The sequence below is a fragment of the Panthera pardus genome, unplaced genomic scaffold (genome assembly GCF_024362965.1).
Source record: "Panthera pardus isolate Hobbes unplaced genomic scaffold, ASM2436296v1 HiC_scaffold_4, whole genome shotgun sequence".
Lineage (NCBI taxonomy): Eukaryota > Metazoa > Chordata > Mammalia > Carnivora > Felidae > Panthera > Panthera pardus.
Genome location: NW_026526969.1, coordinates 9,060,968 through 9,085,523, shown reverse-complemented (window position 1 = coordinate 9,085,523; position 24,556 = coordinate 9,060,968). Strand labels below are relative to the sequence as shown.

The 24,556-nt window shown below is 49.6% G+C and overlaps 4 protein-coding genes across 12 annotated transcripts in view; 1 reads left to right on the top strand and 3 right to left on the bottom strand.

The window, feature by feature from the left end:
• Nucleotides 1-9,850, bottom strand: part of LOC109251272 (NXPE family member 3-like) — a 67,459-nt gene extending 57,609 nt beyond the window's left edge. For 5 of the 6 annotated variants that reach the window (XM_019422698.2, XM_019422699.2, XM_053894063.1 and 2 more), the window contains exon 1: nucleotides 9,656-9,850. The gene's annotated coding sequence lies outside the window, so the exon portion shown is untranslated. Of the gene's footprint in view, nucleotides 1-5,209; nucleotides 5,306-9,655 lie in introns of all 6 variants that reach the window. The other variant, XM_053894062.1, reaches the window with a different exon arrangement.
• A 218-nt stretch (nucleotides 9,851-10,068) lies between these two features.
• Nucleotides 10,069-13,283, top strand: LAMTOR4 (late endosomal/lysosomal adaptor, MAPK and MTOR activator 4). 3 transcript variants are annotated; one of them, XM_053893736.1, is made up of 4 exons: nucleotides 10,069-10,199; nucleotides 10,673-10,753; nucleotides 12,461-12,578; nucleotides 12,923-13,283. In XM_053893736.1, the coding sequence occupies exons 1-4, from the start codon at nucleotides 10,197-10,199 to the stop codon at nucleotides 12,967-12,969; spliced, it is 249 nt and encodes an 82-aa protein (XP_053749711.1). In that variant the 5' UTR covers nucleotides 10,069-10,196; the 3' UTR covers nucleotides 12,970-13,283. The 3 variants fall into 3 exon arrangements, with proteins under 3 accessions (XP_053749711.1, XP_019278250.1, XP_019278253.1); XM_019422705.2 differs by having other exon boundaries at nucleotides 10,070-10,199; nucleotides 12,940-13,283; XM_019422708.2 differs by lacking the exon at nucleotides 10,673-10,753 and having other exon boundaries at nucleotides 10,082-10,199; nucleotides 12,940-13,283.
• Nucleotides 13,284-13,522: 239 nt separating this feature from the next.
• Nucleotides 13,523-17,958, bottom strand: TRAPPC14 (trafficking protein particle complex subunit 14). The gene is made up of 11 exons (XM_053893735.1): nucleotides 17,318-17,958; nucleotides 17,022-17,117; nucleotides 16,786-16,915; nucleotides 16,554-16,640; nucleotides 16,270-16,390; nucleotides 16,021-16,168; nucleotides 15,808-15,890; nucleotides 15,556-15,719; nucleotides 14,875-15,029; nucleotides 14,453-14,646; nucleotides 13,523-14,317 (listed from the first exon to the last, which is right to left on the bottom strand). Exons 1-11 carry the CDS (start codon nucleotides 17,726-17,728, stop codon nucleotides 14,164-14,166), a joined length of 1,743 nt encoding a protein of 580 aa, XP_053749710.1. The 5' UTR covers nucleotides 17,729-17,958; the 3' UTR covers nucleotides 13,523-14,163.
• A 221-nt stretch (nucleotides 17,959-18,179) lies between these two features.
• On the bottom strand, nucleotides 18,180-24,356 carry GAL3ST4 (galactose-3-O-sulfotransferase 4). 2 transcript variants are annotated; one of them, XM_019422717.2, is made up of 4 exons: nucleotides 24,253-24,356; nucleotides 22,799-23,109; nucleotides 22,315-22,618; nucleotides 18,180-19,620 (listed from the first exon to the last, which is right to left on the bottom strand). In XM_019422717.2, exons 2-4 carry the CDS (start codon nucleotides 22,921-22,923, stop codon nucleotides 18,586-18,588), a joined length of 1,464 nt encoding a protein of 487 aa, XP_019278262.1. In that variant the 5' UTR covers nucleotides 22,924-23,109; nucleotides 24,253-24,356; the 3' UTR covers nucleotides 18,180-18,585. The 2 variants fall into 2 exon arrangements, with proteins under 2 accessions (XP_019278262.1, XP_019278266.1); XM_019422721.2 differs by having other exon boundaries at nucleotides 22,799-22,900; nucleotides 24,253-24,334.
• Nucleotides 24,357-24,556: the final 200 nt, after the last annotated feature.

The window sequence follows — 24,556 nt, the reverse complement described above, 5'->3', positions numbered from 1 at the left end:
CTTCCTTAGTCACTCTTTCTGGGATGACCATTTCACACCTGGGCCTGTGTCCTCAAACTCCAAATACATCATCTCCCCCTCTCTCCTAGGCAATGGCTGTAGTCCCCAATTCTTTTTTTTTTTTTTTTTTAATTTTTTTTTTCAATGTTTTTTATTTATTTTTGGGACAGAGAGAGACAGAGCATGAATGGGGGAGGGGCAGAGAGAGAGGGAGACACAGAATCGGAAACAGGCTCCAGGCTCCGAGCCATCAGCCCAGAGCCTGACGCGGGGCTCGAACTCACGGACCGCGAGATCGTGACCTGGCTGAAGTCGGACTCTTAACCGACTGCGCCACCCAGGCGCCCCATGTAGTCCCCAATTCTGAAAATATTTCACAGACTCCCCCACCCGCATTTCTATCCAGCTACTATCAGCATCTAACCAGCCTGCCCATCAGTTGCCATGAATGAACCGTCCATATTCTTATCTAAAGACCATCCTTCACTAGACCCCATCCTCCCTCAATTTCACAAGGCTATTGCCCAAAAAATTTTCTTTGCTCTCTCCTACATCACTACCCGCCCCCACCCCCCACTGCTTCTGAGTTATTCCTAACAGCATAGAACTCTGCTTTTATTCTCTCAATTTGACAAAACCTTCCCTTGACCCCGTTGATCACCAAGGTCTGCTCTAATCACTGATTAATCTAGCGATTAATCCACTGATTAATCCTTCTACCAGCTACTGCCCCTTTTCTTTGATTCCTTTGCAGTACAACTCTTAAAAGTATATGACTTTACTCAATGTAATTGATTTCTCCACTCCCATTCTCTTAATCTTATATCAGACTCTGTTCTGACCATTCCACTGAAACTGTCCTTCTTGAAATTATCAATGACCTTCATAGCACATAATCCAACAATCAATCACCTACTGATGGTTCTCAGCACCTATCAGCAGTGTCTGCACCAGCTGATCACTCACTCCCCCCTGATACATACTCTTCACTTGTGTTCCAGGACACCTCACTTTCCTGGTTTCCTCTAACCTAACAATTGGTAAATTGTTCCTTCCCAGACTCCTTCACTGATTCCTCCTCTTCTCACAATCTCTTGATGTTGGCATGCCCCAGGGATCAGACTTTGATTCTCTTCTCTATTTACATTCACTCCCTTGTTTAGCTTATCCAGTATCATGGCCATCTATTAACCAATAGCTCCCAAATTTATATTTCTAGCACAGAACTCCTTCCTGATTTCCAGACTCTTCTATCTGCCTACTCAAAATCTCCACTTGGATACATACCAGATAGATATGGGCAAAAATGAACTGATTCCACCACCAACTGCCCTCTAAATTAACTACTCTATCCTTATCTTTTCCCACTAAGTTGATAATGCCATCCTTACAGTGGCTCAGGCCAAACACCTTAAAATCATTCTTATTGCTTTATTTTTTCTCACATCCTACACTCAATGCTTCAGGAAATCCTATTGGTTTCACCTTCAAGATATATTTATAATCTGACTACCTCTCAATACCTCCACTAGTACTACCCTGGTCAACGTCACCATAATCTCTTACTTAATTGGTCTTCTTGCTTCCGCACTTACTTTCCTATAGCCTTTTCTCAACAGAATATCCAGAATGATCCTTTTAATAGTAAGATCATGTCATTCCTCTGTTTAAACTCCCTGGTGAGTCCCTATTTCACTCAGCATGCATTCTCGACAGGAACAATATCATCTCCAAGAGGATGAAAGTTGTTTTTTGGGGCGCAGGGGGTGAAAAAATCTTGGATATTATAATGGTTTCTAGCCCTCCAAAGGGCCACAGTACATAGATAAATAGAAGCTATATCTATGGTATTAAAATTTCATGAGAGGGTAGCAATTAGGAAAATAAAAATCTAAAAAGTCTCCTACGGGGCATAATAATGGGGGGGGGGAAGTTGACAACAAATCAAAAGAAAAACCAAATTCCTATATAGCTATACATGTTCTGGCCTCCATTACCTCCCTGAACTTGTCTCCTACTACTCCTACTACTCTCCACTTGATCATTTAGTTTCAACCATATTGGCTTCTTTGCTAATTCTCAAGTATATCAGATAAACGCATTCATATGCACACACACTGAGCCTTTGTATTCGTTACCTCTTCCATGGATACTCTTTCCCATTTCCTCCAGGCTGACTCCCTCACCTCCTTCCAGTCTTTGCCGGAGTCTTCTCAATGTCTCCTCAGTGAAACCTACCAGGACCACCCTATTTAATAGAGCAGCAGGTCCCCTCTTACCTCCACACTCTGGATCCCATTTACCCTGATGATTTTTTTCCTATACCACTTATCATCTTCTAACACGCTACTTAATTTTCCTTTTATATGTATTGCTTATTTTCTGTCTCCATCTACTAGAGTAGATGACGATACTCCATGACGATAGACAGCTTTGTTCTACCCACAACCTCTAGAACAATGTCTAGTAGTAGCTCTGTAATGAATGAATTAATCCTTTCTAGCCTTAGGGGAAAAACTTACGTCCTAAAAGTAATTATAAATTCAGTTGAGGGTAAATCTGTAACTGGAAAAAAAGTATGAAGCCAGGGCTGAGGATGTGACTCATGACCACATTATTAATTCTGTCTGGGACCCCCTCCTTAAGGCCATAAAAATAACAAGAAATTGAGGCATGTTAAAGCTGTATCGGGAGCCTAGCCCAGGCTGAGAGGGACTTTTTGCCTGGGCTTCACATTCATGAAAGCCTCAATGTAGGTTTTGAACATTCCTTCTAAAGGGTGTTGGTTATATATTCAGTCAGAGACATGCCCACAAGAAAGGAAGGAGACTTTCAGATTACAACTTAACTGGTGTCTTATAGCACTCTGCTTCTCAGATTAACTTTGTAAACCTGGCAATTATTGCATGACTGTCAAAATCATAAAGCTTTGTAATATCTCTGTGTTAAAAGCATTCATTTCTCAAGTGCAACCATTTCAATCATAGCACAATTTTGGAACCCTGCTTTTGCTTCTTTTTGTTTTTTCACATACTACTAAATTTGAGAAACGAAGTGGCTTGAGCCTGTGTATTATTAGATGGGCTTTGTTGTCTCTTGGCCACAGAAAGCCAAGGAAGTGGACTCTCCAACTTTATATGGGCTCCCAGCACTCATAGGCTGTAGTGCTCCAGACATTCAAGTGTTTCCTCCCCTTCTGGCTCACCAGTGCTTCCTCAAGATATGTACTTACAAAGCACATTCCTTCCCCTTTGCTCAGTTATCCCATAAGACTCCTGGGTGGAGACAAGGGAAAGCCAGTGGGAAAGGATTACCCACAACTGCAGTCCCAGGTATGAATGCTGCCACAGAGACCATCACAGCAAAGGGGCACCCACCCTCTTTGGCTTTTGTGGATGTGATGGTTCACTTTATGTGTCAACTTGCCTAGGCTATGGTACCCATTGGTTTGGTCAAACATCAGTCTAGATGTTGCTGTTGAAGGAAATTATAGTATGTCACCCCAAAATATGTCTCTGTGACATAAAAATTATTATGAGCTAAAGGTACTTAAACAGCAGTTACAGGAAAGGCACTCTGACTCTCCTCCTTTTCTTCTTGAAAACAGATGGTAAGACCCTTAGATGTCCTCCCTGTATCAGAGGGCAAGTAACAATCTTAATTATCAAGAACAGGAAATTGTGACTAGAGAATTCTGTAAAACAGACCTTATTAAAATAATTCTTCTTATCTTCCTTTACCACCCACACACAGTTTAGTTTTCCACAACTGTCTTCCTTTGTTCAACCTAGTATAAAAGGTTTTGTCACTTCTTTCAGTCTCTGTTTCCTTATGAAGGCTTCCTAGTCATGTAAAACTTGCATTAAATAAATGTGTATACTTTTCTCCTGTCTTATGTTAATTTAATCATCAGACCCAGCCAAAGACCCTAGGAGGGCAAAGGTAAAAATCTGCCTCCCCTACAATGTGAAAGCATTTTTTAAGATATGATGAATATTTAATTTTGAACAAAACAGATTAAATGCCACCATGCGGGTGGGCCTTAGCCAATCAATTGAAGACCTTATAAGAAAAGATCAAGCTTTTTCAGAAAAGAAGGAATTCTCCAGAATTCCTGTAATAACATAAAACCCCCGAGTTCTAGCCTTGTGTCCTGCAGGTTTCAGACTCAAGGTGCAACATCAACTCTTCCTGCTGGCCCACCCTACAGATTTCCTACTTGCCAGTGTGATTTGCTTGAGATTCCTTAAAATAAATCTCTCTCTCTACAGAGAGAAGGGGAAGGGATTTTAAGAAATAAAATATTTTAAAATATGTTATGTATTATATATAACCATCAACAGACTTCCAAACCCCAACTCTATTCTTCCTGGATCTTAACCCTGGCACATCCATTCAACCAGCACTTTTTAAAGACTGCAGGGTAATAGTCACATGCTTTGGGAATAACATGTTGAAAACATCAAAGACCTGACCCCATGCTGCTCAGCTTGTAAGTGAGCTAGGCAGGTAAACAAAGAGTAGCAGTGAAGTGTAGTAAGCATCAGACTAGAAATAGGAGCCACTTAGATCCTGGTGGGACAAAGTATGTGTGTTGGGAGGGGTCAAGTTGGGGGTAAATAAAGGAACATGTGGTTTCCAGGCAGAGAGAGGAAGGTCTGAGATTATTTGGAAACAGCTGCGTATAAACATTTTACATCTCAGGATTTGTTCCCTCCTTTCCAAAAGAAGAAAGTACCATGGAAGGGTACAGAGCAGAATTAAGAGACCATGAGGCCAAAAAAAAAAAAAAAAAAAGTCTCTAAAACCAGAAGGAAGTGGGGCGCCTGGGTGGCTCATTCAGTTAAGCATCCAACTTCAGCTCAGGTCATGATCTCACAGTTCGTGAGTTCAAGCCCCACATCAGGTTCTGTGCTGACAGCTTGGAGCCTGGAGCCTGCTTCAGATTCTGTGTCTCCCTCTCTCTCTCTACCCCTCCCCCGCTCATGCTCTGTCTCTGTCTCAAAAATAAACATTAAAAAAAATAAAAAAATAATAATAAAACCAGAAGGAAGTGCTAGAAGTGACTAGGACAATATACCAAAAACAAATTATTCAATTTGCAGGTTAGCAATGTGGTAGGTGCTGAGGTAAACACTGGAATTTCAAAGGTATACCAGGTGCTTATCTTCAAAGAACTCAGTCTAAGACAAGCTAGATGAGCACTCACCAGAATATTCTACCCCCAGGTATGTAGATACCCACATGGTTCACTCCCTTGGGTTTCTGCTCAGTTTTCTCCTCATGAGAGGCCAGTCCTGCCCACCTGGTGTAAAACAGCACACCCATCACCACCCTGACCTTCTCTATCTTCTCACTCAACTTTGTTTTGTAATATTCAAACATATATACATGAAAAGTTCACATATCACAAGTGTACAGCTCACCAATTTTTCACAAACTGAACACACACAGGACACTAACATTCAGACCAAGAAATACTATTACCAAGTACTGGAAGCATCCCTCTTGTCCAGTCTCAACCCTTCCCCCATGGATAACTACCATCCTGATTTCTACAACATAGATTGCTTTGCCTGTTTTGGTACTTTACGTAAATGAAATCACACAGAATTTACTCTTTTGTGATTCGTTTATTTCACTAGATATCAAGTTTGTGCAATTCATTTATGTTGTTGTGTATGGTTTAGTTCATTCCTTCTCATTGATCAATAGTGCTCCATTATGTGAATGTGACACAATCTACTTCTGTCTTTGGGCAGATATATGCACACATTTTCTGTTGGGTATATACCTTGGGGTAAAATTGTGGGGTCATAAGACCTATTTTATTTATTTTTTTTATTTTTTAAAGTTTGTATCTTTATTTTGAGAGAGAAGGAGACAACACAAACGGGGAGAGGCAGACAGAGCATCTCAAGCAGGCTCTGTGCTGTCAGCATGGAGCCTCACGTGGGGCACGATCTCATGAATGGTGATCGTGACCTGAGCCAAAACCAAGAGTTGAACACTTAACTGACTGAGGCAAATCAGGTCAGGTGCCGTGACCTACTTTATTTTTTTACGATTTTTAAGACTATCAAATCTTTCATGTATTAAAAAGTGTGTATGGGGGCACCTGGGTGACTCAGTTGGTTGAGCGGCCAACTTTGGCTCAGGTCATGATCTTTTTTTTTTTTTAATTTTTTTTTTTAACGTTTATTTTTTGAGACAGAGAGAGACAGAGCATGAACGGGGGATGGGCAGAGAGAGAGGGAGACACAGAATCAGAAGCAGGCTCCAGGCTCTGAGCCATCAGACCAGAGCCTGACGCGGGGCTCAAACTCACGGACCGCGAGATCGTGACCTGGGCTGAAGTTGGATGCTTAACTGACTGAGCCACCCAGGCACCCCGGCTCAGGTCATGATCTTATGGTTTGCAGGTTTGGGGCCCGGCATCGGGCTCTGTGCTAACAGCTAAGAGCCTGGAGTCCACTTTGGATTCTGTGTCTTCCTCTCTCTCTGCCCGTCCCCAACTTGTGCTGTCTCTCAAAAATAAATAAACATTAAAATTTTTTAAAAAGTGTGTATATATGTACACACACACACACAGAGGACACAGAAACAGAGACTTAGAACCTAAGAAATAGAATATTACCGCCATAGTCCATTCTGGTTGCTATAGAGCTGAATATACAGAACTGGGTGGTTTATAAGCAACAACGTTTATTTCTCACAGTTCTAGAGACTAGGAATCCAAGATCAAGGCACTAGCAGATCCTACAGTCTGGTGGAGGCCTGCTTCCTGCTTCATAGACTGCCATCTGTGCTGTGTGCTCACATAGCAAAAGGGGGGAGGGGTCTCTGGGGTATATCTTAAAAGGGCATTAATCCCATTCAAGAGGGTACCACTCTCATGACATAAGCACTTCCCAATATCCCTACATCCAAATATCATCAAAATGGAATCAGGGTCAATATATTAATTTGGGGATCAATATATGAATTTGAAACCTTTTGTGTCTCTTTCTATCCCATCCCCTTCTCTATTCCAGAAGTAACCATTATTCCAGTTTTAAAAATCATTCCCTTGAGGGGTGCCTGAGTGGCTCAGTCGATTAAGCATCCGACTTTGGCTCAGGTCATGATCTCATGGTTCATGGGTTCGAGCCCCACATCAAGCTCTGTGCTAACAGCTCAGAACCTGGAGCCTGCTTCGTGGATTCTGTCTCCCTCCCTCTCTCTATCTGCCCCTTCCCTGCTCATACTCTATCTCTCTCTCTCTCAAAAATAAATAAAACATTAAAAACATTTTTTTAAATAAAAATAAAAATCATTCCCTTGATCTTTATCATTTTGAGATAGGTAGCTAGATAATAGATAAATCCCTAAATAATACATTATTTTGTTTTTCATGTTTTTTGAACTGAATGGAAATGGAAGCCTGCTTTATTTTTCCTCATAGCACTTCTTGATAACTTAACATCTTCTTACTCATTATCTGTCTCACCCTCTCCCTCACTTTTCTTGACAACAATACAAAGTGTCTTTTTAATTTAATTTTTTAATGTTTATTTATTTTTGAGAGAAAGACAGAGTACGAGCATAGGAGGGGTAGAGAAAGAGGGAGACACAGAATTTGAAGCAGGCTCCATCCAGGCTTGGAGCTGTCAGCACACAGCCCAAGGTGGGGCTTGAAGCCACAAACTGTGAGATCATGACCTGAGCCGAAGTCGGATGCCTGAGCCACCCAGGCGTCCCAAAAAAATCGTTTTTATTCACTGCCGTATCTCCAATTCCAAGAAGAGTGTCTAGTACACAGAAGGTGCTCAATAAACATTGGTTGAATGAAAGAACGAGAAACTTTGCTCTCTACATGGGCACTATGATTTGTGAAAATGAAACAATTCTGATGATGGCTGATGAACATTGTTTTGCGAGGGGCTTCTCTGCATCAAGAAAAAGGAAAATAGGGAATTTCTGTGGTAAAGTTAAATGTAGCTTTAAAAAATAACAATAAACATAGTTGGCCAATGGAGTAATAGAAAAGCATCAGACTCAGTGTCAGCAAACTTAGACTGGAATCTGGCTCTGCCACTTGCCCACTTGGGTGCCTGTGAGCAGGGCTCAACCTCTCTTAAATTTGCACTTCCTCATCTGCAAAATAGAGACACTATTACGGGGTGGTTAATGAGAGGGAGAAGTTAGCGTATGGATGAAAATGCCCTGAACAGTAAGTTAAAGAAAATGACGCTACGAAGTATTGTCAATATCTAAGGCCAAGGGAAGCCTTTGCAAATTAAGCATCTCCACACAACTTTGTCTCTCTACACCCTCCTCCCAATTTAAATTTTGTTATACATATTTTATTTTATTTTATTTTATTTTATTTTATTTTATTTTATTTTAGTGAGAGTAGGGGAGAGGGGCAGAGGGAGAATCTTAAGCAGGCTCCACATTCAGCACAGGGCTCAATTCCACAACCTTGAGATCCTGACCTGATCTGAAATCAAGGGTTGGAAATTCAACTGAGCCACCAAGGCTCCTCTAAACATACCTCGTTTGAAATAAAATGCATTCACCTTCTCTAATTAACCTTCTCCTCAAGTAACAGTACTTAGTTTTATTTTATTGAGATGCAATTCACATACTCTAATATTCACCATTTTAAAGTGTACAAATTAGGGGCACCCCATCCGGCTCAGATCATGATCTCACAGTTCATGAGTTTGATCCCCACATCAGGCTCCATGCCGACAGCGTGGATCCTGCTTGGGATTCTCTCTCTCTCTCTCTCTCTCTCTGTCCCTCCCCCACTTGCTCACTCTCTCAAAATAAATAAATATTTTTAAAAATAAAGTGCACAATTCAGTGGTTTTATTACATTCAGACTGCGGAACCACCATCACTCTATCATTCCAGAACATTTCCATCACCAAGTAGCAGTCACCCCCCCCCCCCCCTCATTTCTCTCTCCCCTCTGCCCCTGGCAACCTCTAATCTGCTTCTACGGATTTGCCTCGTCTAGACATTTCGCATAAACAGCAAAATACTCTATGTGGCCTCGTGTATCTGATTGCTTTCACTCAGGGTTCATGTTTCCAAAGTTTATCCATGCTGTAGGATTTACCAATACGCCATTCCTTTTTATGGCTGCATGAGAGTCCACTGCATGGATACGCCACATTTTATTTCTCTGTTGTTCAGTTTATGGATATTTGCGTGGTTTCCATCCTTAGGTTATTAAGAGTATTTGTGTGCAAGTTTTTGCGTGGACATGTTTTCAAGTCTCCTAGGTATCCATCTAGGAGTGGAACTGCTCATGGAACTAACTCTGTATTTGGCTTTTCCAGGAACCGTTGATGGGTTTTCCATAGAAGTGGCATCATTTCACGGCCCCCTCAGCAACGCACCGAGGGCGCCAATTCCCCCATCTTATCACCAAAAAGTACTTATTTCTAGAATCATCCTTCATTTTACTTCACCAGCACTTTCTCGGTCACATTGGTATTGCGGGCCCAGAAACTATTTATATTAAAACAAAAACTTTCGATGTGACACTCATGTATTAAAAAGTGACTTCAAAGTACTGTTGCTAATGTTTCCTGGCACAGACTAGACAAGACAGCACCACGACTGCTTTCCCTGAGGGGAGGAGGCGGGGGACTCGACTCACCATCACACCGTTCCTCACAGAATCCCAGGAGGAAAAGCCGCTTTGGGAACAAACCCCTGTCTTAAACAGAGAGCTGCCTGGAGTAGGTATAAAAACGGCATTTGAATAGCTCTTCACTCTGCATTTCACTTTATTCTCTCACTCGCTGTCACACTCTCAATTGCAACCCCAGCTCATAGAAAACGCCGAGCCCTCTGCGCGCAGGCGCACACCCTCAGCCCGCCCTCCTCCCTCCGGCCCCGCCCCCACCCCCGCCCCCCACCGACACGCCCCCCTCTCCTCTAAATCTGCGGCTGAGGGGCTGGGAGATGGGTATTTAGGGCGGACCTGCGACCAATCCGCTTGCGTCTCTGGGAAGCGGCGCTCCTCACTGGCAGATTAAGGCTGATGATGTAGTCATGTTCCAATCCGCGCTTTGGGGGCGGAGCTAAAGTCCGGAGGCGCAAGGCTGGAGGGGACCGCCTGGAGAAGGCACGTGACCTGGGTCTGGAGCCGGAAGCTACCTATCTGAAAGGGAGCGCCCCCAGCACCTAAGGCTGCGATGGTGAGTGAGAACGCATGCGCGGGAGTACGCGCCAGGGGTTCCGCATCCCTGTTCCCCAATCTCTTTGGTTGCCCCCTTTTGGGCCTGCACTCAGCCCTTACCTCCTGTCCACCCCGGGACGCAGAGAGAATGGAGATGGGAGGGGAGGCGACGTAGAGGGCTGAGGAGGGATCTGTGGGAGGGTGTACGGACGCTGGCGAGTAGTCTGCGGGGGAGGGGTGGACCACTAGGAGAATTGGAGATGGGGCGGGCTGATGGGGCTGCTGAGGCCAAGGGAGCCCAGGGTCAGAGGGTGAGGAAGATGGGAACCTCAGGCTCTGTGTTGAAGGCTCTGTAGAGGGGAGAGGGTCTGGAAGGACCCTGGCTGGGGAAAGGTCTGGGGGGCACTGTTACGAGAGACATGGGTTTGCAAATGAAGGGCATCGAGGGCCATCCTTGGCATGCTTCTCACCAATCGCAACTTTACCCACTAGACTTCTGCACTGACCCAGGGGCTGGAGAGAATCCCAGACCAGCTCGGCTACCTGGTTTTGAGTGAAGGCGCAGTGCTGGCGGTGCGTTGTGGGCAAGGGCGGGGGTCCCCCAAGGACACAGGGCCCAGTGATCCCTTTTAACATCGCCCAGTTTAGCCTAATTTGTCTCCACTCTCACTGTTAGCTATCATGCCTGGCACGTAGTAAGCTTTTGGTAACTAATCAAATAAAATCTCTGGAATCATAGTCTGGGAACTTCTGAGGTAGAAGTTTACTATCTTTTCAGACAACTAGTTATAGGTTTGTCGATAACTGATATTACCCACGTTATTCTCGAATATGTTTTTATTTGGTATTTACTCAAGATCCTTTGTATTTTGTTTGTTCCGTAGTACAATACAGTGTTAGCTTTCTAGAAGTTTTTAATCTAGCTGGAGAGACAAGGCTTAAGGTTAAAAGCTGTTATAACTTACATTATGACAAGGAGACTTTCTTGGAGGAGGTGAGAATTCAGCTGGTCTTAAAGGATGGATGGTTGTGAACAGGCAGAAAAGGAGAGTACTCAGGGTAGGCGTGGTAGGTTCGTGTTGAAGAGATTTGGAAAGGTTTGGAAGAAGAGAATATGGTAAGGAAAGATCTGACTGTGGAGGACTTTCAAGGCTGGATTAGCACATTTATGTTAATCTTGAGGGTGATAGGAGCCTTGAACAGAAACGTGAGCTGATGAAATAGTTAAGCAAGATTGTTCTATTAGGTGTGAAGATAGACGGGAAAGGGCCAGATTCAGAAGTGGTGAGGGCTGCTTTGAAAATCTAGGTCTGAGATGGGTCTGGTGACAGTGAAGAGCAAGGAGAGAAGAAATTTTAAAGGAAGAATCAATATATCTTGGCAATGACTAGAGACGGGTAATGGAGATACTTTTCTGTCTAGTAAGACAGTGAACCCAAGTCTAGAATGATGGCACCATGGCAGATAGGAAATTAAGAAAGGAAGTTGATTGGGGAGGGGGTGAACTAAGGGTAATTTTGGTGACTTGACTTTAGACATTGGTTAGAAACAGAGTAAGAGCAGTTAGTATATACTGCTAGGAGCTGTTCTAAGCATCTCACCAGTGATACCTCAACATAATCTTCACCATGAGCCCATAAATAGGAACTTGTCCCAATTTACAGATGAGGATACTGAGGTACGGAATGTCACAGAGAGCAAAGGGCACTGAACTTAATCTAATTGGGAGGCCCGTGTTGAGGACGTTAGGAGAGGAAGTTGAGACAAGCACCGGAAAAGAGGAAGCCTGGGCCGCTGTCACATCATTACCCAAGGGCTAGGTAGTAGGGCAGGCCTCAGGGACAAAGAGGATGTGTATGTTTCAGATTCTACAGACAGGGCAACCAGAGGAAAGACTGAGGAAAAGACAGAGCCTTGAACCAGTCAGTACTGGGCGGGCACAGATGTTTGAGAACGTGGATTTATCTAATAAGTGGGGACACAGGGAGAAATCAAGTTTCAGGGATTAGGAAAAAATGGTCAGTAAAGAAATGAATGAGAGTCCGTGCTCACTGGGGGAAGGCCCATGTTGTAAGAATGAGAAACAGGATGGCATCAAGAGGAGCAGCAATATCAGAGGAAAATTTCAGGTTTGTTTTTTTCCAAAAATGGGGGTATCCTTAGGAGTACCGTAAAGTTGAGAGGGAGAATTACAAGTGCGAGAGCCAAAGTGACTGTTCTTAGAATTCTTCCCCGGTTCTGTTCCCTAATTTCTGCCCTCCTTCCTCCATCTGCATGCAGTCATCTGGGGATCTAGAGAATGACGAGCAGGCAGCCAGTGCTATCTCTGAGCTGGTCAGCACGGCCTGTGGCTTCCGGTTGCACCACAGCACGAACATACCCTTCAAGCGCCTATCGGGTGAGCCTCAGCCCCTGCCCCTAATGGTGGTGATGGGAGGGGGTGGGGGTTGCTCCCAGAGGCTTCTTTTCTCGGGGAAAAAAAAATTTGTCTCCCGCCAATCTCTCACCATCTCTCTCTGAGATCCCTGGTTCTGGCCACTTTCTTCCATTTGGGATTCACTCCTGCAATCAGGAGAAACCAAGAGAAGGAAGGGGATTTAATGGAACCCTCCTATCTTCAAATCTCTGAGCCTTGAACTATCACATGCCTTTGGCTTTTGATCCCACCGGTTTGCGTGACCATGTAGAGGCCATTGTACCCCACTAACTCTGTGCTCCCTTCCCTCCCCCGGGTGGGGGAAGGTGTGTCTCCTCTCCAGTGGTCTTTGGAGAACACACGCTGCTGGTGACCGTGTCAGGACAGAGGGTATTTGTGGTGAAGAGGCAGAACCGAGGCCGGGAGCCTGTTGACGTCTGAGCCTGCCAGAGGGCAAGGGGCAGAGGTGGATTGGGTCCATGAGCCTCTGTGATGAGGAAGACGCAAACCTCCTCCACCTCTTTCTTGGCTTGCTGCTAGAACTAAGGCTTTCTGCTCACCCACTGCCCCACCCCTACCTGGAAGGGCAGAGGCTTGGGGACTTTGCACTGTGTCAAGGAGAGTGAGGGCAAGGGGATCTCCCTCTTCCCTCCCTCCCTCCTAATAAACATGAGTTTGATGCTCCCAGGCCTAGGGATGTGTGTACGATGGGGGGTGAGGGAGGTTACACCGTGAGTCAGTCTTCCATCTTCTAGGGAGACAGTCGTGTGTTGACGGGGGGGGGGGGGGGCAAGGCACCTGGGCATATAAAACTGGCAGTCGGAGAATAGTACGATAGGAAGGGAGCTATTTGTGTGCCTACTGAAGGGAACCGTTCTGAGCCCCTGGGATCTCTGCTCCTGCCACCAACACACAAATGCAGGTCATTCTTCTCCCTCCTGAACAGGCATTTAATAGTCTTATTTCAGTTGGAAGCAGTAGTTGGAGAATAAGTTACAGGAACAGAGAGATAAAAAAAAAAAGAAGAAACAAAGAAAGAAAAAACCCCCACACAACTTAAAGTGCTTCAGGCCACAAACGTAAACATGAGGGGCAGGAGGAGGCCACCTGGCTATCCCCCCTCACCCCTGAGACAGGAGGGCCATTGTCAGGGTCCCTTTGCCATCACCACCCTCTAATCTCAGCCCTGCGGGTGGGTGGGAGGGAGGGTGTCAGAGTCAGGAGAAACAACTTAATAGGAACAAGGAATACACTTTGTAAACTTAGAACCAGGGTACTGGGCGGGAGGGGGGCAAGGGAGCTCTCGGAGCCCTTGCCCCTGGCCTTGGGGTGGGGCCAGCCCCCCCCAGGGAGCCGGGGAAATACTGTTGGCTTAGTGCTGCAGCCATACCCGCCCATTTCACAGCTTCTTCCCTGTCCCTCATCAGCAGACACAGACAGGCGGCCCTCTTGGGCCTCCTCATCCATGGTGGGAGGCATCCCAGGGGAGGCACAGTCTGGAGCAAGGGCCCCCTCCAGGGGGCTTTCGGTTTCTGGGAGCGTAAGAGGGAGGAGAGCCGGCAGGGTGCTACTTGACAGGCTCCACCACCAGGACCTTGCACTCGCGCTTGGCAATCTTGTCCAGAGAAAGCACAGCCTTGTCCGGAGGCAGGTAGAGGGGGCGGCCCACGGGGGAGGCCACAGGAGGTGTGATGGCCCTGCGCTCCATCACGCTGCCTGACCTGGGGGGGAAGGCAGAGGCTGTGAGCTCTGGTTGGGCCCCAGGACCCTTTCCTGTTCCCCCTCCAACTCTGTCCTCTCCACAGTCCGGTGCCCACCCCCCCACCCCCCCCACCCCTCCCCCACCGCTTCCATACCTCATGAGGTGGCTCCGGGAGGGCTGTTGGTGAGAAAAGGACTGAGAGCGGCCTAAGCTAGCCTGGTGTCTCTCTACCAGGTCCCGGACAGCAGGGCTGCTGGGGCTGCTCTTTCGAGACAGGGGCCGGGCCTCGGGCGGAGGGTGGGACACACTGGCGGTGAACTGCAGCTTCAGTTTCATGTGCTGGCTCAGCTGGGGCGGGGAGACACAGGTCAGCATTCCAGCTCAGCCTCCAGGCCCCGAACCTCCTTTCAAATCAAGTTCCCCACTTGCCCGGCCAACGTTGGATGGAAGTTCCCCCTTCCCTCTGCCAGGCTGTTCAGTGCCATCCATGGTGTTTCCTCCACAGAGGCTGGAGGCCTGGACTCCTCCCACCCTGACATTCCCATAACCCATAAGCCCAGCCCCTCCCCAGCCCACCTCAAAGAGCCCTGTCCTCAGAGCCTGGAAGGCCACACTGAAGGTGAGCGCACTGCCCTTCCGGGAAAAGCCTAGATTGTTGAGGGGCGTGTGGCAGACAATGGAGTCCAGGGCTGCCTGCATGGCCCGGCGCTCCTCCTCACACAGCTGCTTTCCTGGGAGAGTCGGGGGGGGGGGGGGGGGGGGCAGAAACAGCCACCAGTAAACACATCTATACAGCACTTCTCAGTTCGCAAAGGGCTTTTCATGAGCACAGTCTTTATATATTCTCTTTTGTTGAACTTTATAAATAACAATAGCAAATCCTTACTGTGTGCTGAAGTCTATTCTGACCACTTCACTTATGCTACACTATTAGATCACCATTAACAATCCTAAGAGATATTATTTCCCCCACTTTAGAGAAGAGGAATCTAAGTGAGGCTCGGAGATTAAGTAACCTACCTAAGGTCACACAGCTAGTGAATGGGAGAGATAGAAATCAAATATACAAGGGAGCCCAGATCCAGGGTCAATGGCCTTAAAATCACTGCCCCACTGCTTCTCTGATCTCTCCGTTTGTAACACTGTGGAGACCACCTAGGTATAGAGCCAAAGGAGCCTGCCACAAGCCCCCACCTCTATAACTTCCTTTCCCCTCCTCTTTTGGGACAAGTCCCCAGAGCCTGACAGCCCACCTACCAGCCTGTGCATGCTCCGGGGTCCACACAAGCCTCACAGCAAGGAAGTCTTGGAGATTGTTGAGCAGTGTGTAGGTGACAGTGAACCGCTCATAAGTTCGAACGGGGGACTCACAAGAAGCAGTCATCACAAAGCATGGGCGGTCCAGGCGGATGCTGGGCAGGCTGGAAGCAGTGAGAGAGGGAAGAAGGGTGTGTGTTGCCAAACAAAGGTGAACAGGATGGCGTCCAGCGGGGAGTCCCACAAACTCACCGGTAGTGGGTGTAGATGCTCTGGGTGAAGGGCAGCTTTGGGGTGGACCACTGAACCACAGCAATCAGGGGGACTTCTAGGCCCTGTGGGAGAGACAAAGGGAAACATCGTGTGTACCTGAGGCTCCCCTCTCATCTTCTGTGGCCCACTGGCCTTTCCCTCCTACTGCTTTTTCTTAACCTTTTCCTTGAGCATCCAGTCCCCTATACTCACCTCCTTGGCTCCTTGAGGGGGTTGCTCTCCCCCTCTCAGCTGAAACAGGAAGTTGTGTTCCTCCAGGGCACTAAGCGGGCAGGGGAAGCAGCCAGAGGTACCAGGGAGCCGGCAGAAGGAGCCCATGGAGACTTCCCCAGATTGGTGACTAGTTCAGAAGAAAGCGACACAGCTTGATCTTTTCCTGCCAGAGCTCTTGGCCCTGCCCCCATCCCCACTTTACATCCCTGCCCCTCCTCAGGATCTCACCAGACATTATCCACCAGCAGCACAGAGCCATCAGGCATGACAGGTAGATAACTAGCATTGAAGTTTGGGAGAATCCGGATATCCCAGATGGAAATTTCCTCCTGGGAGGAGCTGTTCAGCACTGTTGGAGGTAACCAGGTCAGCTCAGTTGAGAGTACCGGGACACCTCAAACCCCAACTTTACCCCTCCCAAATGGACCGATCCCCACCAGTGTGCCCAGAGTAACTGCCACCTAGTCAATGCCCCTGCTGCTACCCAAGACCCAAGCCACAGATCTGCTCACCCTTGAGCACGGTCAAGTGTTTTCCAGCCACAGTGAACTGGCGGCATTTCAGAACCGGAGGGGGCAGCAGAGTCAGCAGGGTGCTCACTGCAGGAGGGCCGAGGCAAGAACTGATGAGCTGGGCAGAGACCTCATCCCCAACACAGTTCTAATCCAGCGCTTGCCAGTGTCACCCCTCCACTCTATCCCCTAAATTTCAGACTCGAGCATTTCCCCTCTACATTCTCCCCACCTTGGGCCTTGAAAGCGCTCTGCTCGCCCCGGAACGTCTCCCCAGGAGATCGGGTCTGCAACAAGCGCAAATAGCCTTGATCTCTGACCTCTGGTGCCTCAACCTCCCGTTTCCACACAGTCACTACAATCTGAGAACAAGGGACACGGGGCCACAGTTAAGAGGAGAGCCAGCCAGCCCTGCCTTAGAAAGGGAGTCTGAATTAGGACAACAGTTCCACCCCTTGTCAATCTTACCTTGGCCTTAGGTGTCCCGGGGGGCAGTCTATCCAGTGAAACGGTGAGTGGGAAGATGACCTCATCTGTGGACACAATTGGTTCCTCCACAGGCAGCTGGTGTTTGCGAAAGGGGTAAAAGGGCGGGAGAGTCAAAGAGGCAGCCTGCAGCGTCCCCTTTTAAGATGTGCTGTACGCGGTTCTTCTTGGCTTCCTTCATCTGCCTCCTTCATGCCCCCAGTGTCCACCCCCCTCCTGTCTCTGGAGCCCAGCAAACCGCCCCTCCGCCCTGTGCCGTGTCACCCCAAGCTCCTCACCGTGGTCGCTCCCCCTGAGGTAGCAGGACCCGGGCCGTGGGTGAGGAGGGGGCTGCAGCCTCGAAACAACGGCCCACCTCCGGGATCCCCGCCCCCTGGGGGTTCGGGATCCTGGTCTCCGGACCCACCGCCCCCGGGCGCCCCGCCCCCGGCGCTGACCGACGCCAGGGCGGCCAAGGCCGTTGCCAGTTCTGCCCAGGCCCCTCGAGAGCCCAAGCCCGCGCCACCCCCGGCGCCGGACCCTGCGCCTCCCCGGCAGCGCAGCACCAGCAGGAAGCGGACAGTCTCCCCCAAGTAGAGATGGTTGCGCCGGGGCAGCGCCCGGTACCGGCCCGGGTCCCCCGCCAGCTCCGCGCGCGGCGGCAGCGGCACGGCCGGGAAGTACATGGAGTAGTCACACTGGGACTCCATGGGGCGGCGAGGACGGCGCGGGCCGGGGGCGAGGTGGGCCGGGCCGGCGGAGGGCGAGGGGGCCGTTGGGGTGGGGCTGGGGAGTCCCGACACCCGACGGGTGCTGTGCGCGGCCGGGCCGGCCCGGGAGACCGGCCGGGGCCGGGAACCGGGGCAACGAACCCGGAACCGAGACCCCGCAGGGCCGGAACCGGGCTGCTGGGCCGATTGACTGGAGAGAAACCGGAAGCGGAAAGGAAGGGGCGTGGCCTCCGGGGCCCCGGAATTTGTGGGTGACCGGACCGCTGGGGAGAGAGGCGGGGTCCGGCTGGGGTTAGGCTGCAGTAAGAAGGCTTTAGGGGAGACAAGACAGGTTTCTTAGAGAAGAAATATTAAAAGGACCCCCTGCAACTCCGCTTCTCCCGGGAAGATGGAACATCCCGCCCCCTTTCCACCCTACATAATGCAAGTCAAAGGTTCAAATTATTTATTCATTCACAAACATTTCACAGTTAAATGAGCATAGTCTGGAACCAAATAATTCATAGAGAAATGGGCGCATTATTCCAACCCACAAGTTCCAAGTTATTTCTGGCTTACTCCATGATTTGCTCCTCCAGGGGACTTTTGAGAGTGCAATGGGGACCTGCCAGGGGTTTGGAAAGGGGAAGGGGCAAAGTTGGGGGGAGGGGTACTGCTGGAATTCCTCCACACAGGCTGGAGGACTTGGTGCCCACATCTGTGCAAAGTTCCACTCATCGTCTAGGGCACAAACATGCTTTCAGAGGGAAACAGAAACGGCATCTGGCTGCCCCATACTCAACATGTTTGCCCTTGTGGCTTAGCTGCTTTTAAGCTAAAACTTAGTAGTCTAATGGCTACGGGGAGAGTAGCCCTGAAGTCTTAAGGGGCAGAGAGACTGTTGAGGGAAATTGCTTGGCATCTAGTTTGTCCTTGTACTGTAGCTCAGGGGTAGCCAGGCGCTCACACTCCTCCTGGTCTGGGAGGCTCAGTCCACTCCGAAGTACGTAGCCCAAAACCTTACCGGACCCAAACTGGAAAGGGCGGAATCGGCGGTCGGTGATATATTTGGGGTCTAAAGCCTCACCCCCCACTAGACAATGTTTAGCCAGGGCCTCTCGGCGAGCCCGGAGCTCGGCCACAGCACTCTCCAGCCGGCTCTGGCCGTATTGATTGATCCGTGCCCACAGACTGTGGTTGAAATGAACGTAGAGAGCCCAGTCCAGGTGGTTCCAGGCTCGGGCCCGTGCGGTCAGCTGCCTGTCCTCAGCAGTCAGTCCACCACTGCTGACCGCGCTTCTGCCCTGCTCACCTCCAGCCTGGGCATTGTGCATGAAGCCCACCACATCATCTAGACCCCAGCACAGGGCATCTGCCAGTAGAACCAGTGACTCATCAAAGTACTCGGCCACCAAGACCAGGTCAAAGACAGAGTCCAGCCAGGCCAGACTCCACTGGATGAAGGATGAAGACCCCAAATCCAAAGAGGCATGGCTGGATGTCTGGCTGTGACCACCAGCAACTGTAGGAGCAGGATGGAGGAGAGCACTGGGATCCAGGGTATAGTGGGCTCTCAGGCCAGCGCCAGAAGGCAAAACATTCAGCTGTGAGGATTTGGGGTCTCTAGGGGGATGAGGATTCCCTCTCTTGGTCTTCATCTCTGGGGGGAAGGGGAGGCCAAAGTCAAACCAGAGTAAGTTGCGTGCATAGTGGTCCCCACGGGCTCCAGGCCGGTAGAAGGCTCGAGGATTGGCCAGGAAGGCAGCCAATGATGGTGCCTTGCGGAAGGCTGATGAGGTGGATTTATAGTAGGAGAAAGCAGAGCGGGCCAGAGCTGCTGGGTCTCGGACAATGGAAAAGAAGAAGCTGTCAGAGGGCATGACCTGGAGTACCTGTGGAGGAGAGAAAACAGGCATAGGGAGAAAGAAGTGGACCAGGAAGAAACTAAGAGCATGCCCATTGCTGGCTGATTCCCTAGACTCCTCAAATCACCTTCTTAAAGCTCTGCTGGGAACCCCTATCTTCCTTCACTAACTGACAAATCTTGGGCAAGTTACTTAACATTTCTAAGACTCAATTTGCTCATCTGCAAAATGGGGATAATCATACCTTACCAAATGATTATGGAGGTACAGGAGATAAGGATATGAAGGAACCTGGAACGTGGGAAGCTCCTTGAGAACATTAATTTCCTTGGGATTTTTTGTGTGGCTTTGGTCAGAACCAAATCTCTAAGAATCAAACTTCGTGTTCACTTCTCCAACAAAAACCTATTAAGTGCCTACCCTGGGACTCTTGGTCACAGTTCCAAGAAAGGAACTGGCCTCAGGCCTCTTCCCAGAGTGCCAGTGGGTCACTGGCAGCAAAAAGGGAGGAAAGGGGCCAACCATAATGCTGTCTCAAGTATAGGCATCAGGTGGGCAGGCCAACCCCAGGATGGCTGAAAGACAGGGTATTTCTGGGGCTCCTAGGCATCTAGGAAAGTAAAGGACACTCCTGGACTGGGCACTGGGGAGCTATGGACACTTGGTAGGCTGCTACCCTGAAGCCTGGGACATGTGATTCAACTTCTCAGCAAGAAGGGAGGTGAGACTTGGGCTGAGCCACTCCCTAGCATGGTCCTACAGGCACATACACATCAGAACCCAGCTCCTGGGCTCCCTGAAGGGTTTCTGCCTCTGAATACAGCTTATCACTGAATCTAACACCCCTCACAACAACCTCCAATCTGCTCTGCTAATGTGGGTATGCCCGCAGAGCACCACCTGTGAACTGAGTGTCTCTTTGAAGGCAGAGGAGAGCAGTGCAAAGAACAGTCTGTGGCATCAGGTGAACCTGGAATAAACCCCAACTCAGCCATTTACCAGTTGTGTAACTTTAGGCAGGTTATTGAGCTTCTCAGAGCCATCATTCCTGCATCTCAAATCTGGGTTAACGCTTACCTTGAATGTGGGAGCGCATGGTACTCGATGAATGGTAATGACAATGAAGGTCAAAAACCAGAGAAGCCTGCCTGAAAGCTCATTGTCATCATGTCACTCCCAGCAGTGACCACCCCCTCCCCCCCCACTGCCTTTTAGGTCCCACACATACTCCTCAGCTGCTTTCTCCAGCTCTGGCTTCATGGGAGCATCTGGGGTTCTGCCACCTACACACATTTCCCCTGTTACACACGTGCCACCAACACCACCACAGCTTTGCTGGTGTTCTGCTTCCTCTAAAATACCTGATATTCAAGGGGCACCTGGGTGGCTCAGTCAGTTAAGCGTCCGACTTTGGCTCAGGTATGATTTCACAGTTCACGAGTTTGAGCCCTGCGTCGGGTTCTGTTCTGAAAGCTCAGAGCCTGGAGCTTGCTTTGGGTTCTGTGTCTCCCTCTCTCTCTCTCCGCTCCTCCCCTGCTCACACTCTGTCTCTCTCTCTCTCAAAAATGAATAAACTTAAAAAAAAAATTTTTTTTTTAAATACCTGATATTCTTACTACAAAGTTCTGTCAAACCTTTCCTTAAAACTCACTTCAACAGAAAGCTCCACCTCTTTTGCTGAACCTTCTCCCCATAGTTCCAAATACAAACACACATATGCATGCACACATGCCAGGGAAGGTGCTTTGACTTTGGAGCAGACGGGCCCAAGTTCAGATCCTAGCTCTGCTGCTTTCTATGAAGGAGGCCAGTCACTTAGGCTCTCTGAAACTTGCCCTCTTCATCTGTGTAATGGGGACACTTATAATGCCTTTCTGGCAAGGTGATGGTGAGGTAAGAACCCAGCACTCAGTAAGTATTCAGTAAAAGTTCCTTCCCTGGGGCGCCTGGGTGGCTCAGTCGGTTGGGCGTCCGACTTCGGCTCGGGTCATGATCTCGCGGTCCGTGAGTTCGAGCCCCACGTCGGGCTCTGTGCTAACAGCTCAGAGCCTGGAGCCTGTTTCAGATTCTGTGTCTCCCTCTCTCTCTGACCTTCCCCCATTCATGCTCTGTCTCTCTCTGTCTCAAAAATGAATAAACGTTAAAAAAAAAAAATTAAAAAAAAAAAAAAGTTCCTTCTCTGTATGTTGTCATTTGCACATTGATTTTCTGTGTCTGAGAGCTCTCGGGTTCCTGTGTATGTATGGGTGAGCTCGTGAGTGCACGCACGTACCTTCCCCTTTAGAACTGGGGAGGAGGGGGTCAGGACCGGGCTAGGGCTTGGCATGGAGCTGATTCTCAATATCTGGCAGAGGAAGGTAGTCAGAAGGCAGTGGCTGAGCAGGGGCCCTGGTAGTGTTAATAGAAAGGGCCAAGAAGAGCAAGAAGCCCCTGGAGGGAGAGTCTGGGGAGTCAGAGTTGTCAGGGCACTGATACCAGTGGGGTAAACTGGCCAAGGAAAGAGACCAGAAAGCTCCAGATGTGAGAAAGCAGGACTTTGGCTACCAGAAACTACTAGGCAAGAGACAGCTGAGGAGAGGAGAATAGGAATCACTGTGACCCCCATGCCCAACTTTTGAGTGAGGACCAACTTTTGCCTGGGGCCTCCTCCCCTGGTGGTTTTGACCACAGGCCTGAGACCATCTCTCTCCAGTCCCACCCACCCCCTTCTATGCCCCTCACCTCTTTCAGGTTGAACCTCATGTGATGACAGAGGATGTGGAAGGGGGACTTGGTGCCTCCACCCTGAGGGCGGTAGCCTTTGACCCGAGAGGCCTGGAAAAGCCTTGGGTAGCCGAACTGGTAGCGGGCAGGGAGGGCAAAGCGCAGCCCGTGTCGGTCCCCGTAGCGATGAAGCAGGTTCAGCACAGAGCTGCTCCCAGATTTGTGCGTCTTCAGGAACACAAGTCGCTGCCGGGGTGGGCAGGATGAAACAGCTGATCCCAGGGATGGGGCCAAGGGCTGTCGGAGTTGCAGGCCTGGTAGCCTGGGGAGAGATGGGAGGGGAATTTTCCTGTCCCTCACCAGCAGGTGAGTGGGCATCTTGTGGAGCAAAGACAGAGGACATGGAACCTCCTCTGAGCCACCAAGAGTCACAGCCCTAGGTGGCATGGGGAGGAGCAAATAGGGGGCATCTATCAGGCATTGGGACAAGATGGGAACTCACCTCTTCTGGAAGGGGCCCCCCCAGAGCTGGAGGGCAAATCCGATGGTCATGAAGACTCCCAGAGCCAACCCCAGGCTCCGAGGCCCCCAGAGGCGCATGGTCCTGGTAGGAGACAGAGGGCCCATGTGGCAGGTAAGGGTGATGCTATCGAGGGACAGGGCAAGGGCCAGGCACAGAGGCAGAGACAGCTTGAGACAGCCGTGCAGCCGTGGAAGGCGCTGGTTGGAGATCGGGGGGTCATTCCCCAGGCCTGCTCGCAGCCCTGGTTGAGTCTGCCCCCTGAGTTAGCAGATTTTTGCCTCTGTCAGCGTCTAGAAGGGAAATGAGGGGGAAAGGAGGGGAGTCTAAGGAGAGGGTAAAGCCTTCTCTCCTGCTGCTACAGCTCATACCAGGAGTGGGAGCCTTCGGGGAGGGGCATGTGCTCTCTACACCCAGATCTTCCAGGTGGCCCACAAGTACTCCTCTGACATCAGTCTCCAGTTTCCCCAGACCCCCACCTGCAGTTCTCCCTGAGCCTCAGGGATTCAGAGAGGAGGGGAGAAAGACCAATCTGCTCATGTGACAGTGAGATGGACATCAGCCGGATGCCCGGCTTCCTCGTGAGTTCCTCTGCCTGTGACAGATGGGGATGAAGAACCCCATTCTGAGGCCAAGAAGGCAGCCATAAGGAGGGAATGAGGGTCAGACAGGCACAGGGTGCTGAACCCAGGGAGGTCAAACTATAGGAGCAACTTTGTCACGAGTAGGAGTTAAAACTCGGGCATTTCTTTTCTCTTCTGAAACGTTCTCAGCATAAGGCAGACCCCAGTGTATGAAAAGCTGGGGGAGACGGGTGACTTATGAAGCTCAGATCCCCAGACCCCCCCAACACCCCTGTGCCCGCTTTCCAATCCCCTCTGCACCTAGAGAAGATGGAGAGGGTGGAGCTGGAAAGAGAGAGAAAAAAACTCTGCGACATAAGGATACTGAAAGATACAAACATCGAGCTTCTGAGTTCCTCCCCGAAGGCCCCAGCTTCCTAATCAACTGGGAGTCTGGACCCACCCCTTCAGATTACAGCCACAACCAAGGGCCACAGCCCTTCCCGACAACCCCTTTCTGGGACAAGCTAGGAGTGACCCCAGGTAAGGAGAACCCACACTTGCTGCCTAGAGACCCGCCCCCTCTGGCATCACCCCCTAATTCCCTCCCCTAACACAGCCCCCAGGATCCAGCACCGCACCGGACTCCCTCCAGTGTCCTGATTTCTTCTATTCCTTCCATCCATCTCTGTCTCCTTCCATTACTCCCATTTCAGCCGTGTCCCTTCCAGCTTTGGTGACCGCTCAGTCAGTCGCCAGCCCTTTGTTGGCCCCCTCCGAGGTTCTCTCTGTGACCCCCCCCCCCCAGGTCTCCCCCCATAAATTCGAGAGTCCCTCCACTGGCTGCGGCCTCGGCTTCACTTGCCCACTCACCAGGCCACCTGAAGAGCAGCAGGGAGATCGGGGTCTGGCCCTCCCGCACGCCCCAGCCACCGCCCGGCTCCGCGCTGTGCTCAACTTTCCCCACAAACTTGCTCCGCGCCCAGGCTCCTCCTCCTCCCTCCCTTTGTCCCGCCAGTCCCTGCAGCTGCTCGGTCTTTAATTGTGTCTCTGGCTCTCTCTCTCACGGCATCTTTCCTTCTCCGTCAGGGCACCCAGCCCGCCCTTGGAAGACAGCACTTCTACCCTCCTTTCACGCTTAGGAATCAATTCTACCTTTTCCTTTTTGCTTTCTTCA